At 38.1% G+C, this 15,333-nt stretch overlaps 1 protein-coding gene across 1 annotated transcript; it reads right to left on the bottom strand.

Moving 5' to 3' along the window:
• Positions 1-12,750: 12,750 nt before the first annotated feature.
• Positions 12,751-15,053, bottom strand: LOC122834154. The gene is made up of 2 exons (XM_044122314.1): positions 14,622-15,053; positions 12,751-14,277 (listed from the first exon to the last, which is right to left on the bottom strand). Exons 1-2 carry the CDS (start codon positions 14,860-14,862, stop codon positions 12,947-12,949), a joined length of 1,572 nt encoding a protein of 523 aa, XP_043978249.1. The 5' UTR covers positions 14,863-15,053; the 3' UTR covers positions 12,751-12,946.
• Positions 15,054-15,333: the final 280 nt, after the last annotated feature.

Consider the following 15,333-nt stretch of genomic DNA (forward strand, 5'->3'; position numbering starts at 1 on the left):
TTGCAAAATAATTATAAAAAATTATCTAGAACTTTATTACTGATACTTTTCACTCCAGAAATTCAGTGCAATTATTTCTTAAAAAAACAATTAAAAAATCCTACAACCTGATTTTTTATCATATAAATTACATAAAAAATATTTGTTAGTTCTTTGAATTTTTACCCAAAGTTCTAAAGTATGACCGGTCCAACAGGCAATGTATGTGACATGTATACGTCATGTAATTTACATGTCCGCCATGCATCTAGGCCAGGGATGGGCAACGCCTGGAGGCCGGGTCTCCTGCAACTTTTAGATGTATCTCTACTTCACCACATCTGAGTCAAATAATGAGGTCATTAGCAGGACTCTGGCTCTACCTTCTCAGTTTATCACAAACCTGACTGCACTTAGGAGGTGATTCAGCTTTTGGATTCAGGTGTGTTGGACCAGGGAGACATCTAGAGTTGCAGGACACCGGCCCTCCAGGACCAGGATTGCCCACCCCTGATCCATGCCATGTCAAATTCATAAGAGAAACAGACTATTGCTCAGCGATGAAATGAGTAAAAAGGTGTGAAATATATTCTACTGGCTGGGGTAGACAGTAGCAGCTTGCCCACTAGTTTTCCAAGTTATATCAGTAATTGTGTTAAATTGGGTAAGATGTTATACATAGGCAAATAAAAGAACATTATACACTCCCATAATGAGACTTTTATATACAGTTATTGATTACATCATTCTAGGCAAAAAGAACAATATTATAAACACATAAAAATAGTCCTGCATAAAAAAAACCCAACAAATTAATTATAAATATTTTTTTTATGATTTACTTCAAAATGTACAATTTTAACTGAAACACAAATTACCAAGCAATTTATAGGAAAGAAAAATAAATTGTATTTACGGAAATCTTTGAAAAATTTGGAAAAGCTAAAAAAATAAAAATTAAAAAAGAATGTTCCATGCTTTTATTTTGAAGTCAAAATAAATCCTCATCTGGGGTATTTCTATTGTTCTTTACTAAGCTTCAGCCCTGCAAACACTCACACGTGTTATACCCCAGTGTGATAAATTTAATGGCTGGTCGGGTCATTCCTCCCAGTTTAGTTGGAATGACTCGACTAAGAACGGGTCATTCCAACTAAACTGGAATTTTAGTTGGAATGATCCGACTAAAATTCTCTGCCAGAGAATCCAGTCGGGTTTCTCCGTCAGAGATCAGAACAAAAGCCAAGGGTCACAAAAATAAGAAAAAACTATTCACTGCACTTAGAGCTATGGGTGGAGGAGCGGTTATGGTAACTAAAGTAATACATGTCTGAACATGTTTACAGAAATGAAGGAATTCAGAGTTAGGATGGTAGAAGAAGGCGTGTCATTAGCATACTTTAGATCCTGAACCAACTTACAGAAGCTTTGAAAGGTATTCCCTTCTAAATCACTTTCCTTATGATGCTCCAGATAATAATAAAACAGATCCTTTATCAACAGATAATTCACTTTATTTTCATAATGAGAACAAAATACAAGTTTTCTTTGTTTCTGTCTGGAGTATAAAAATGTCGGTTTTTGCTGTGAAATATTTTTTTTTGTAATTTTTCAAGACAACGCAAGAATTGTCTTATCTTGCAACACTCAAACATTGTTATCCTGTGATAACTAACACTAACACACATCCATGTTGTAAGACCTGATACTATAAACTATAGTTGACTAGATTGAAGATCAGCCTCTAAATTAAGTGGAAAACATGTAAATAAACTTTTTTCAGTTTTTGCTTCCCATGCAGGACACGACCTGCACACTTTCTGTCATCACCAAAGGTAAGATTAGCAAGCACAAAATTAAAATGTAAAAAAAAAAAAAAAAAAGAAATCACTTCTAATACCAAAAAACCATATCAACCAAGTCTTTTTTGGATGTCCAGAATTATATTAGACAAATCAGGAATGGTTTTTATTTTCAGAGTTCTGTTGTCTAACTGTATGGGATATGAAATGACGGTTTCTCCTGGTAATAATTATGATTATATATCCATAATGTACATTTTAGACAGGCAGTATGTACGTGTGAATATCTGTTGCTGAAAACCAAATATATATGTCTGGAAAATGGGATGTAATTTACCTACTAAATATCTAAACATTATTTGCAATAATATCTTAGATATCTGAATTATTTATTTGTACCATTAAGAGTTTGTTTATGAATATCTGGATTATATTCCCATTCTGGGTTTAAAATGTCAAAATAGTCACCTAAGCTTTATAGCACTTGTCTAACTCAGGACCGGGGGCCAAATCTGACCCTCCATTGCATTTTATGTGGCCCTCTAGATTCTAGAGAGACACAAATAGAGCCTTCAAGATAAGATTTGTGTGCTTAAATATTATTTTAGCAGTCAAATCATAGCAGTTTTTGATCATATTCTGCTTTACATCAATTTTATGCTATTCCACAAATGTGGAAATTTACACAAAATCAACAGACCTACACATTTTTCCCTCTAAGGCATAAGTGTGAGTTTATGTTTTTGACATTTTTTCAACAAAAAATGTCAAAAACATTGAGTTTTGCTACTTCCCGCCTGCAGGCGGCAGTATTTCTTACTTTTGCTATAATGCCTCACTTTGTCTCGAGTCATAAACGGTTTTTATCAACCAGCCCTTGAGAACGTTCATGATCTGGACATTGCCCACAATGAAGGTGAGTTAACATTCCTGTTTATAGGAACCTTTAGAAATCCTAAAGGACTGAGGATTTCTAAATTTCATTGATATATAATATAAATATATATATATATATATATATATATATATATATATATATATATATATATAAAAATATATAGGACACCGGCCCTCCAGGACCAGGATTATAGTATATATATATATATATATATATATATATATATATATATATATATATATATATATATATATACTATATATATATATACTATACTCACAAATATACTCAGTAGTTACATGCAAGTAATGTAATGATTGATAGCTTCATTTTGATTTTGACAAGTAAGAATGTATTAATATTCTCCAAAAAGTGTTTTGTTTATTAAATTGTAAAACTGCTTTCTATACGGGCACATGAAGTGCAATAATCTAACTGATTTGACATGTAACATGCCTCCTGAACCTTCAAGACCCTAAAATAAAGGCAGGAACATCTCATGGCTCCTTGTGCTCCGAAACTAGAGTCCAACCTTTAGCTAATAAGAGCAGTACAGGAGAGCCCACAGGGTTACTTTTGACCTCTGGCCTCCTCTGCATTCCTCACATCCATCGTCCCCAGAGTCTCAAATCAAGATCCCCAGGAGGAGTCAGAACAGGTTTGGAAGCACACAACTGATCAAACCTGAGGCCTAATGGAAGGCTGGTGTGAAGCCTGTCTGTGTTTACAGTCTCAGGATGGAATGGTGGCTAATGGCTGCCAGGTCAACAAGCCGGAGCACATTTTCCAAGAGGCCGGCCGGTCTAACGAGAAGTGTCAAGCAGAGTCATTCCATGGTCAGAGGTTGGCACAAACAGCTGCTGGCCTGGATCTGGTTGGTGAATTAACAGGCTTAGACAGACACGGGGTCCGGACTCCTGGTTACTGCTGTAACACTGACTGAAGCAGACAGACGTGTTCAGGTCAACACAATGAGCCCCAGCATGTATCAGAACAACTCATAGCAGTTTATTGGATCCAAAATGATGAAATAATTTTTTCCCCAAAATTCTGTAATAAAAAAAAATCCTATTATGACAATGGGAAAAAGTATGAAATATTTGTGTACATAAGCATTAATAAGCCTTTAAAGCTCCTGGAGGTCATTTTTATAAAAAATAAAAAATAAAGTTTTTATTTGTTAAAACTGTCACCGAGTCATAATAATAATATGAGACAGACAATCTGTGAAAAGATCAGTCTCCTCCAGATCAAGCTCCAAAAGTCTGAAACGTAAAGGATGAATTTTAAACAGCATGTTGCCTCACCTGCTACCAGCTCCCCATAGTGTGGCAGACTATTGCATATTTTATAAGAGTCCATCAAATAGTGATTCAAGCATGACGATTTGTACATACTCTCCAACGTGTGCAATTTTCAAAACTACTGCTAGACATGTGAAAATCCAAGATGGCTGCTGCGCCTCACCAGATATTGCTTAAATTATTTTTTCATTATGGTGTGTAAGACATTTAGTGGTCATAAATAGTTGTGTATTATAGTCACTCCAGAATTTGTGTATTATGTAAATTTATGTAAAATCAACATTTTTGAGCTTAACATCATGTCATAATGTTATTCCCTCATCTGAAACAGACCTGGAGCGTTGCCTTGATTCTTTCATACATTTTTGAGAAATCCATATATCTCAGTGAGTACCTCAATGCTTTTTCTCACAAAGCTCCTCCTCAGAGCTGCAGTCTCCAGCTGAGGTTCAGCCTCACACGGCAGCAGCCCTCCGCTCCCACACTCAGCTCCTCTAGACTAGCGGAAGCAGCAATTAGCAAACACATGGTGGAACAAACCTCTGCTGTGCTCATCACACGAGCTACTTCTCTTCTCAGTGAAACGATTCAAAGAACGTTGTAAACAGCACACAAGAGAAAGACTGTTGTGATGACTTCCTGAAGGCAGAATTTCAGAAAGAGCAGGAGCTTCTTAAAGAGACAGAAGCCCAATTTCAAGGCATTAATTCATAAAGTCTAATTTTTTTTAAGTCATATTTGATATATAAAGTATTTCTTATATTAACTGAAGGTAACACAGTTACTTGAATGTGCTCCAAAATGATAAAACACATAAAATTGCCTCTTTAAGGTGCAGACATGGGATGCAGAGATTGGTTGGAGAAGTCTGCCCTCTACAGGCTGATGACTGTCAGCATCAGCACTGTACAGTCACAGTGTATGGAGACAACTATGCAGATCATTGTGTGACCAGTGCATGGGTCAGAACATCAGGTGGTCCTGCAGTGCCTGCTATAAAAAGTTTCACACAAAAAGATAAAGAATAGAGAAAAACCCTCCAGCTGGTTACAAACGTTTAATTCCACTCTGAGGCCTGAGGAAGGTGGGAAATGTTTGATCACTTTCATTTTGGAAGGTTTTCTCACACAGTACATGACTTGTTAGATTCACCGGCCTTAAGCTGTGAGTGTGTTTCCTCAGGGTGTATCCTGCATCGATAAGATACAGAATGCATGACTTTCCTGAATCCCAGCAGGAAACATTCTTTTCTGTAAAAAAAAAAAAGAAACCACCTGTGTTTCCAAATCAATCAATAACTGAGGAACATATGCTGTTACAGTCAAGGTGAGATGAATGAAACTGACATGAGGTTAGTTGAACTTCTTTTATGTTCAAGTGGGTTAATGATCTGCAGAAAGTACAATACAAAAGGGGATCTGTGTCAGCAGCAACGGGACCTTTGATTGCATAATTACGGGTTCCACCACGTGGCTTGTGCCGGCCAGTGATGAAATCAGCAAGTCATAGTGAGACAAGGTTGATTTTTAATGGCTTTGCTAATTAGGCTCCACGGCGTCAGCAGGCACTTCAATGTCCTTCTGGAAAGTTAAGCCGTTCCGGGACGCTTCATCCTCCTCACACAGGAAGCTCCAAGTTTCCTTTAGATAAAGTGGGTGTAATACAAGGAAGTAGAGTCATCTAAGTCAGCTTCACTGTGGTTTGTGTTTGTCTGGTAGACGTTTCCAGGTATCACTTCCTTACTGATGGTTGCTATAATCTAGAGATTTTGTTTTTGCTTTTGCCCCATTAGATTGGGAATACCTTAGCATATATATTAGATTTCCATGAAATATGTGGTTTTACTGTAACATCCACCAGAAGCTGCCATCTCCTCCGGAAATTCCCAAATTGTTCATTTTCCGACCCTGAAAACAAGAGCAGAAAGAGACCTTTGACCCTGAAATCATTTCTACACACGCTGAATAAAAACACTATACACACAGTTAGTTTGAGTTATTTTATGCCCAACTAAAGATATTTCTTAAGTTAATGTTCAGTTCATAACACTTGATGCAACTTATCTGAATGGTTTTGTAAAACAAAACCTTTAACCAAGTGTTTTCTTGAACTATTCCACCATGGACTTAAATTGACTGTTTGACTTTAAATCAGACCAGCCTTATGATGCTTAAGGGCATTTAGAATGACCAGAATTATTTCTAAAATATAAATATCACAACAATGACAGAGAATATGTCAGAAAATTATTTATTAATGTCTTCAAAATCAGAAGTGTACACATATTTATTTTTATCTTTTAGGTCTCCTTCCACAAGCTTCTCACAACAGCCAGCTGGAGTTCTGGTCCATTTGTCCAGACAGAACTGGGTCAGGTTTGTAGGTTTCCACTTCACTCCGACACGTCCTTTCAAATCTTCAGAACAAATTCTCTACAGAGTTTAGACCAGGACTTTGAGATGCAGGTGAAAACATCGACACTGTTGTCAGAACCGCAACAATCATGAGATCAGAAATATCATCAAAGGCACAAGACCAAACATCATGTGTCGTAATGGAACCAGTGGAACAAAAGGGAGACAGAGGACACCACACAGATGACGACTAACAGACGTAAAACAGAGGTGCTAAAAAAAGCTGAGATTTCATAATAAGCCCCACAAACTGAGCTGTCATCCTCAATCCGAAATGAGACACAAAGTCATGACAAAGAGAAATTTCTAAAGAAAAACCCAATTAGAAACAACATTGAGTAAAGCAAAGATGACACATAGATGTAATATGCCAAGGAAGTTTAGTCATTTTCCTAAAGTCACTGAAAAGTGGGGATGTTTTTTTTATGTTTTTTTTTTTTTTTTTTTTAACTCTTTTGCTCCAAATACAACTTGAAGATGTTGCATATTTAGAAAGGGAAACCTTTGTTTCCAGAATACCTGAAGTTCAGCAAGAGAATACTCCAGGTACAGACAGCAGGAGCCTCGTGTTGGCGGCCATATTTATCCAATAAAAGGCGGATCTGACCAGCTTATAACTGCTGGGGAGGTGATCAGTGGCACTGGAAGCAGGCGGGTCTAATGGATAGAGGCTATGAGAGGCTGAGTTCAAATGAATCATAAACACTGAGAGAAACAAAATATCCACACTGAGTGTTGGCATCAGAGCCGTACTAGTGTGATGAGGTCAATAGCTGTGTTTGCAGTGTCTCTTTCAGTCAGTTTCCTCAGAGCTGTGAGAATGTGTCAGAATGCTAGAGCTGCACTTCAATCAGAGCTGCAGCCCATCAGTCTATCCGTCCATCAGTCCATCAGTTCTTCTGCATTTGCACAACAAAACGCCAGCGAATCAATTAGCTCCTATCGTTCATCCTGAACGGGTATCTGCCAAATAAAAACTCATCAAAGAGCCAGTTGCCATGGCAGCGCCTGCAGGTGATGGAGCTTTCAGATGAGAACAGCTGAGCCGAACAAAGGCTTCACACCAGCCTGGACGCTATTGAGGCTGAATCGTCCCACAGACAGGCAGAGGAAACGATGCTATTCTTCTCTCGCGCCCAGCCTCTCTGATGCAGATGATGTGAGAAGACTTCAATGGCGTGAACCTTTAAAATGTGCTCACCACCTCCTCCCACCGGATGTTTCCATTGTTCTGTCATTGCTGCAGCATGAGGAGAGGTTTACTGGAACTGTGTGGAAGATGAGTGGTAACTAAACCATATTTGGAATGGAAAACTTTTTCAAACAGGAGATTGTTTCTTCATGTGACTCTCCATCCAAAGAGTTTTGCCATCCGCAAACTGATTTTCTATTTTTAAAAAGAAAAGAAGAAAAAGGACTATTTTGTCACTATTAACCGAATTAATCGTGATGAATTGATTATTGAAATAATTGTCAACTAATTCATCAATCAATTAATTGCTAACTCAACCATACAGGCTGTAGAACAAGCCCTTCACTGAACAAACACCCTCAGAGCAGTAGTTACAAAATCTATACATTTTGCATTTAAGATACAAAAAAAGGTTATTCTGTAAATATGTTCAACCCAGAACTAAAAACTTGTCATCAGTTCAGATCTCCACTGTGTTGATGATGAGGCAAGAACATTTTCATGTCAAAAAAAAAGAAGGAAAAGAAAAAAAGAAAGTTCTAGATGCACCGTTTGCTACAAATGATCAAGCTTACACTCAAGGAATATGATGTTATTTCATTACTTTTCTTATTTAGAAAAGGAGTTGAATTATTACAAAGTATTTGTTTGTACTTTTATACTTCTTAGATTGCATATCATAAAGGTAGAAGTTACTAAAGTAATAATTGTTTTAAAGTACAGGTAGGTGGTATGTAATATGGAAGCTGAGAAGTTATTAGAATGATGTAATAAATGTTTCCTATTCACTCATTCATAAACTGCATGTAATATGCCAGGGTTAGCCATAGTTGAGAACTCATGCATCTAACTGACTACAAAATAGAGTATGATGTCATTGATGATGTCACTGAGTCCTTTGATCTCTGGTGGAATTCTTTCCAGATTCACACTGCAGTTGTTTCTAGCAGAGATCTCCCAAAGTTTTGGGAACTTTTGCAGACTCAGTTTTGGCGAAACAAGAATCGCTGAAAGCAATCAGAACATGTTTCATCTTGAAAAGACTCCACAGCCTTCCTTCCAGCAGAAGAAAGATGACGAGGCCATTTTTGGCAAAGTGCTCTCTCTGCTTTTGACGGCGACCAAAATGTTGGAGGAGAAGGAGGAATTGACCGAGCAAACGAGACAAATGCAGAAGAAAATAGGAGACATGGAATGTCTTGAAGAAGATTACCTGTATCTCAAAAGCCAGATATTCATTTATGGTGCGATAAATGAACATTTAAGAGAGGAGTTTACTGTGTTGCAAGAACAATTGGAAGATCAAGCTACCCTGAGGGATAAACACCAGAGGAAACAGAAAGAACTTGAGAAAATAATCCAAAGCAACGAAGCTTTTGAAACAGTACTTAGGGAGTTAATTTCGAAACTAAAGAATCCCAATAAACTGAAAGAAAACTACCAGGCAGCAATAAATGAGAAAGAAATCCTAGCACGAGAAAACACCAGGTTGGAAATGCAGATTCAGAAGGTCCAAAAACAACTTGCAATACAAAACCAGATGGAAAAGGAGTGTGAAGAAGCAGAACAGTACAACAGAAGCTTGGAAACGAACATCGAGGTTTTGGAGAAACAGCTCAAAGGGCAGGAGGACAAACTTTGGGAAAAAGAAACCAATTTTGTGACTAGCTACATCCAAAACCTCCAGAATAAAATCAGCCAGCTCCAAACACAGCTTAAGGACGAAAAATACTGGACTGACAAAATGAAAAATATCGAAAGTCATTGGAGGGATATAAGTGAGACGAACAGCAAACTTCAAACAGAACACGAGAACCTCAAGCTTGAGCTGAGGAAAGCTAAAAAGTTCAAGGACAAACATGGTGAAATTCAGTTTGCTGTTTGGGCCAAGGAGGAAGAAAATGCCTCTCTGTCGCTGGAAAATCTAAAACTTAGAAAGGAACTGCAGAACCTTGAAAGAACGGAAGACAAAGTTGGAAAGTCAGCCTGTCCACCGAAGACCAATGAACGTGAGAGAGGCCAACCTGAACAAACGCTGGATGTTAGTTCCATCTCCCCTGTCCATTCAGTGGGTGACACAGAGGACTCCTTCAGCCAGGGTGACCCACATCCTGATGACCAATGTACCGACAATAAAGCAGAATCCATCCAAGCACAATCAGAGACAGATTCAGAGAGTTTGAAAGGAGACGACAGGATGGAAGTTTCAACAAATCTCAGTTTCTCACCTGACCACCATGTGGACGAGACCGAAGTCACTGCAGACCATGAATGTAGTGCAGATGAAACCTGTGATGGAACTGAACCACAGCAGTCCAACCAAAGGGGGAGATGGTGGAACGTGTCCCTCTACAACATGCTGTTCACCTTACCTAAAACCACCCACAATTACTTTATTGGCAGGCAATAAGACCAATCTCTCAAGGACACGCATACAAATACACACACAAAAAAACATTTTCAAGTTTTCTCCAGGTGATCTGAGATATTCCTAAAAAGCTGAGTCTCAATGAGCCTTATGCTAAAATCTTCAATGTGTCTTTAGTCCGACCTAAAAACAGTTTCAATTATTTTCTTCCCACACACTCACACCTAAAATAACTTCACATCACATATAACATCCACCTGATCAATGAACCAGACAAGCATAAAACAAATTAAACATGCCAATAAATGTCAGAAGAATTGATCAAAATATTCAATCAATTCTTCTGAATGAAACAGAAACATTTGCGGGTTCTCTCCGGGTACTCCGGTTTCTCCCCATAAAAGCTCCAAGTTAGGAGACGATAGTTCATCTTTCACCTTGTTAACTGCCTTCACTACATACTGATGACGTAATTAAGCTACTTGGTTCAGGTGTGTTTGACCACACCTGATTAATAATAATAGGATCAGTACTGCTAAGTAATTTGCCCACTAATATCAATCAATCAATCAATCAATCAATCAATCAATCAATCAATCAATCAATCAATCAATCAATCAATCAATCAATCAATCAATCAATCAATCAATCAATCAATCAATCAATCAATCAATCAATATCATTTCAGCAACAAGACATTTCAAAGTGCTTTGCATCATAAAAACATAAAGTTATGCAAAACAGAATCAGCAATCAAAACATTATATCTAATCAAGTGCCATCGTTGCATTCTTAATCAATCTTATTGCAATAGCAGCTCTAAACAGTTGGGGTTTAATCTACATTTAAAGGCACTCAGTGTTTCAGCTCTTTTTCAGTTTTCTGGAAGTTTGTTTCAGATTTTTGGTGCATAGAAGCTGAATGCTGCTTCTCCATGTTTGGTTCTGGTTCTGGGGATGCAGAGCAGAACCAGAACCAGAAGACCTGAGAGTTCTGGAAGGTTGATACAATAGCAGCAGATCTTTAATGTATTGCGGTGCTAAACCATTTAGTGATTTGTAAACTAACAACAGTATTTTAAAGTCTATTCTTTGAGCTACAGGGAGCCAGTGGAGTGCATCTATGCGCCACAAATCTGGAACAAACTTCCAGAAAACTGTAAAATAGCTGAAACACTGACTTCCTTTAAATCTCGACTAAAAACCCACTTGTTTAGAGTTGTATTTGAAACGTAATCAATTGCAAATTTATTGACGGAATCTGACTTGGTGTTCTGTTTTGATTGTTGATTCTATGTTGCATTGTGTTTTTGTGTTTGATTTGATGTAAAGCACTTTGAAATGCCTTGCTGCTGAAATGTGCTATACTAATAAAATTTGATTGATTGATTGATTGATTCTTGAGCAGAGGAAAATAAGAATGTGATCTGTGTTTTTTCCCCAGAAGCGATCTTTGTTTGGAGATTTATGAATCATTAATGTGCATAAGACAAATCTAACATCTGGTTTTCTCTAGTAAGGAAGCTGTCAAACATTAGCAGTGTAGCAGATAATCAAGAATGATTAAAGTCATACATTTAAAATCATAAATTTAAATGTAGAAATTTCTGAATGACAGAAACTTCCTACCTGCTGTCTAGCAACAAACTTCACTTGAAGAAACATCACCCCTATAAACAGGTCAAACTGAGATTTTACTGAACATCAAACCGAAGTGATCTGGTTATACGGACCCAGAAAGACATGGCTGACAACTCGGCTGTGTCTTTCCTGATCAGAAATCCTGGGAAGCACGACTACAAAAAGTGCAAAACTTCTTTCAGAAAATTTACCTTCCAGAGTTTGTAGGCAGATATTTATCAGAGCTCTGGACTGTTCAAGGGACAGAATAATCTAACAGCATGTCAAAAAGGATTAGACTTATGTTTGCACTTACTGTAGTGTAGCAAGTTTTCTATAAAATAATGTTTGTTAGCTAAAATGTTTAATTACATAAAATGTTTACTTAAAAATGTTACTTCTGACCAGATGAATTTAACATGATGTACATCAAAAATACACTATATTGTACATACATAAACCAAATGTACATTTAGTACATTTGGTTTATGTATGGGGCTGCACAGTGGAGCAGTTGGTAGAGCTGTTGCCTTGCAGCAAGAAGGTCCTGGGTTCGATTCCCGGCCCAGGGTCTTTCTGCATGGAGTTTGCATGTTCTCCCTGTGCATGGTGGGTTCTCTCCGGGTTCTCCGGCTTCCTCCCACAGTCCAAAAACATGACTGTCAGGTTAATTGGTCTCTCTAAATTCTCCCTAGGTGTGAGTGTGTGTGTGAATGGTTGTTTGTCTTGTGTGTCTTTGTGTTGCCCTGCAACAGACTGGTGACCTGTCCAGGGTGTACCCGCCTCTCGCCCGGGACGCAGCTGGAGAGGAACCAGCAACCCTCCTGACCCCATTAGGGACAAGGGGGAACAGAAAAGGAATGGATGGTTTATGTATGTACATTTATTTATTTAACATACATAAATGTACATTTGGGATTTTTTTATCACGTTTTCTTATCACCTTTAATATTTACTTTTAAGTATTTAATCACATCAGATGTTTACTTAAAGATGAACTATATTCCATTTTACTTATGTGAAATGTTTACTGTGAAATGTCTGATTATATAATTGTTTACTTTAATTCCACAAAATGCTCATTAAAAATAGGATCTTTTTCATTACATGTATACTTGTTACCTGAAATATTAAACTGTTACTTGAGGTGTTTGAATGAAACGTCTTAGGAATGTTCACCACATGAACATTTATTAAATGAGAGAATTCATTGACAGTATTCAACTGTACAAATATTTCAACACAAAACAATTTGTGCAAATACATTTTTTACAATGTACATTTTTGCATTAAACAGTACTGCCAGCAGCTACAAATAGTTCAAAACAATGAGTGCAACAAGTATTTTTTTCCAGTCTATGTTTTACATATTAACATGTGGAGGTTTCTTTTGCGTTTGGTTTTACCACCATGTTCACCAAACTGCAGCACACATACACAATCTTATCAAGAAGCGTCGTCTCTTCTCCCTCACATGTGAGCAGCAAACTTATCGGCACAGTTCTGTGTAACATTTTGAATTTGTTTCTCATGCAACCGATCACTCTTTTCACATGGATTCTGAGGTGAGCTACAGCTTGCGTGTCTTCGACATCTTTAGCGTAGAGCTGACCTCTCCCTTTAGTGAATGATGGCATTTTGACCTCGGCACACATCACTCCCACACAGTCTTTAATATCAAAGCCTCTGCCAGCGAACACGATGTCCCCAGGTAATAAATTGGAGAGAATGCCACAGTTTTCTGCTATGTGCTTGTCTGATGCACGCCCGCCCCATCCGTTAGAAATAAAAGAAATTGAACCGTGCGGCGTGATACCAATGAGGTATTTCATCGTGTGTCTGCCTTTGTGTTGAGAGAAGGTCTGTGCGCGTGCTTTTAAATTTGAGGGCTTTTCTGTGCCTATTTCGAAAATGTCAACAATAATCATCACACGCTTTCCAAATGCTTTCAAAAACTGAGGCGGCATGGCGGCTTGTAAGCTATGCCTTTCAGGCCAGTTCACCACCGGCTTAAAGTGTGCATACAACACATCTATGGTGTCAGCAAAGATATCAGACAGAGTTTTGTGTGACACATTAAAAAGGTGGCAAAGATGCTGAACAGGCAGATCAAGTCTAAGACGCATCAGTGTAAGAACAACCATTTGAAACTGTGAAAGTTTTTTTGATGCTGGCAGAAAAGGCATCAGAGTGTTAAACAACGACAACAAGACGGCAAAGCAAGGAAGTCCTGTGTAATATGTAACCTTTTTTGTGTCGTCCTTAAAAAAAATTTCGGCCAGCTGTTTTTTGTTGAGCTCGGACCTGAGCTCCTTGTTCTCCTGTAACAGACGGTTTACTTCTGCCATCCTCTCTTCACACAACTGACATTTGATTGGTCGCCTTTTTGCCTCTGGTTCATGTTGGTCTTCCTGACCTGCAGCCTCACAGAGCTCCTCTCCAGCTGGCTCCTCTTTTATAGTTAGCACTGCTGTGTGTTTATTATTTGGCTCTTCTGGGGTTTCTGATGGAGTCTCTGGAACCTGCTTCTCCACTTGTCGATCCGACATGTCCGTCGCTGCCTGGTCTTTAACTGCACCGCTGCAGTGTCTCTTTAATCGACGGGAACGTCTGTTTGATGTCGACATGTTTAAGGGGGGGCTCATCAACAAAGTTGGAACCCAGTCTGGATTCTGTTCATCCATTTCATATGAAGGTTTGCCTTGAGGAGGACATATGAGAACAAACATCAGTGTTGCTACTCTAAAACTGGCAACACTAGAGCAATTTAAGCAGTTTATTTCATTTAATGTTAATTTTACTGATACTGCGCTTTAAAAACAGCTATTAACTGCACCAAAGTGCTGTACGGTATATAAAAAAAAACACCGATCAAAACACATTGGAATACAACACACGTTACATCCGAAAAAATATATAAACCAGGTCGTGTTTACCATCTATGAGCTAAACATCTGACTACACTGAGTACTCACTAACCGTTGCCACATTTTTTGTGGCAAAAATGTGTGGCACAAAACCAACTAAGCGAATTTAGACACTCACCAGAATGGAAATGTCTGGAACAAACTTGTATGTATCTTGGGATGCTGTTGAAGTTTATATCAGGACGTTTCACCGCTGATATCCAGGCCATTCGTCTTCTTTTGGTTAGCTCAGATACATGTTCTCCCTCCCGTTGTTTCCAGGCAGGGAAACAATGAAACGAAAGTCCGTTTTCTATCTTTTTGCCACTCCGGTCGTGTGACCGGACGTTACACCCAACAACACAACAGGTTCGAACCATTGCAAAATTATTCTAACCTACTTACTACTCTAACCTACTCAATTTTTAAAAAATCTGCGAGAAAGTTTTGTTTTCGACGGATATTATGTGTTGCCCTTCAAGATGGCGCTCATATCCCATCAACCATTGCTCTGCAGGCTACAACTACAAGTGACGTCAACATTAGCAATCTTGCTAACAAGCTTAGCATAATTTAGCTAACATATGTATGGAACAGCATTACTGAACTTACACGGTTTGTTTGTGCTGTTGAATTTTAACACGAGGAGGAGGTGAACAAACACAAATGGAAAGAGAGACGGTCAAATACACACTAATATTTGACCAATAATGTTATGATTATTATGGAAATATAACTCAGATATTGTATTGTGACCGTACGATTAATTATAGAACAGTGAATACTAGAGCATTTAAAACTTGTTTACTTATAGAAAAAATGTTAAATACTATGGGCTATCTTCCCATGAA

This window comes from Gambusia affinis, linkage group LG07 (genome assembly GCF_019740435.1).
Source record: "Gambusia affinis linkage group LG07, SWU_Gaff_1.0, whole genome shotgun sequence".
Classification (NCBI taxonomy): Eukaryota; Metazoa; Chordata; class Actinopteri; order Cyprinodontiformes; family Poeciliidae; genus Gambusia; species Gambusia affinis.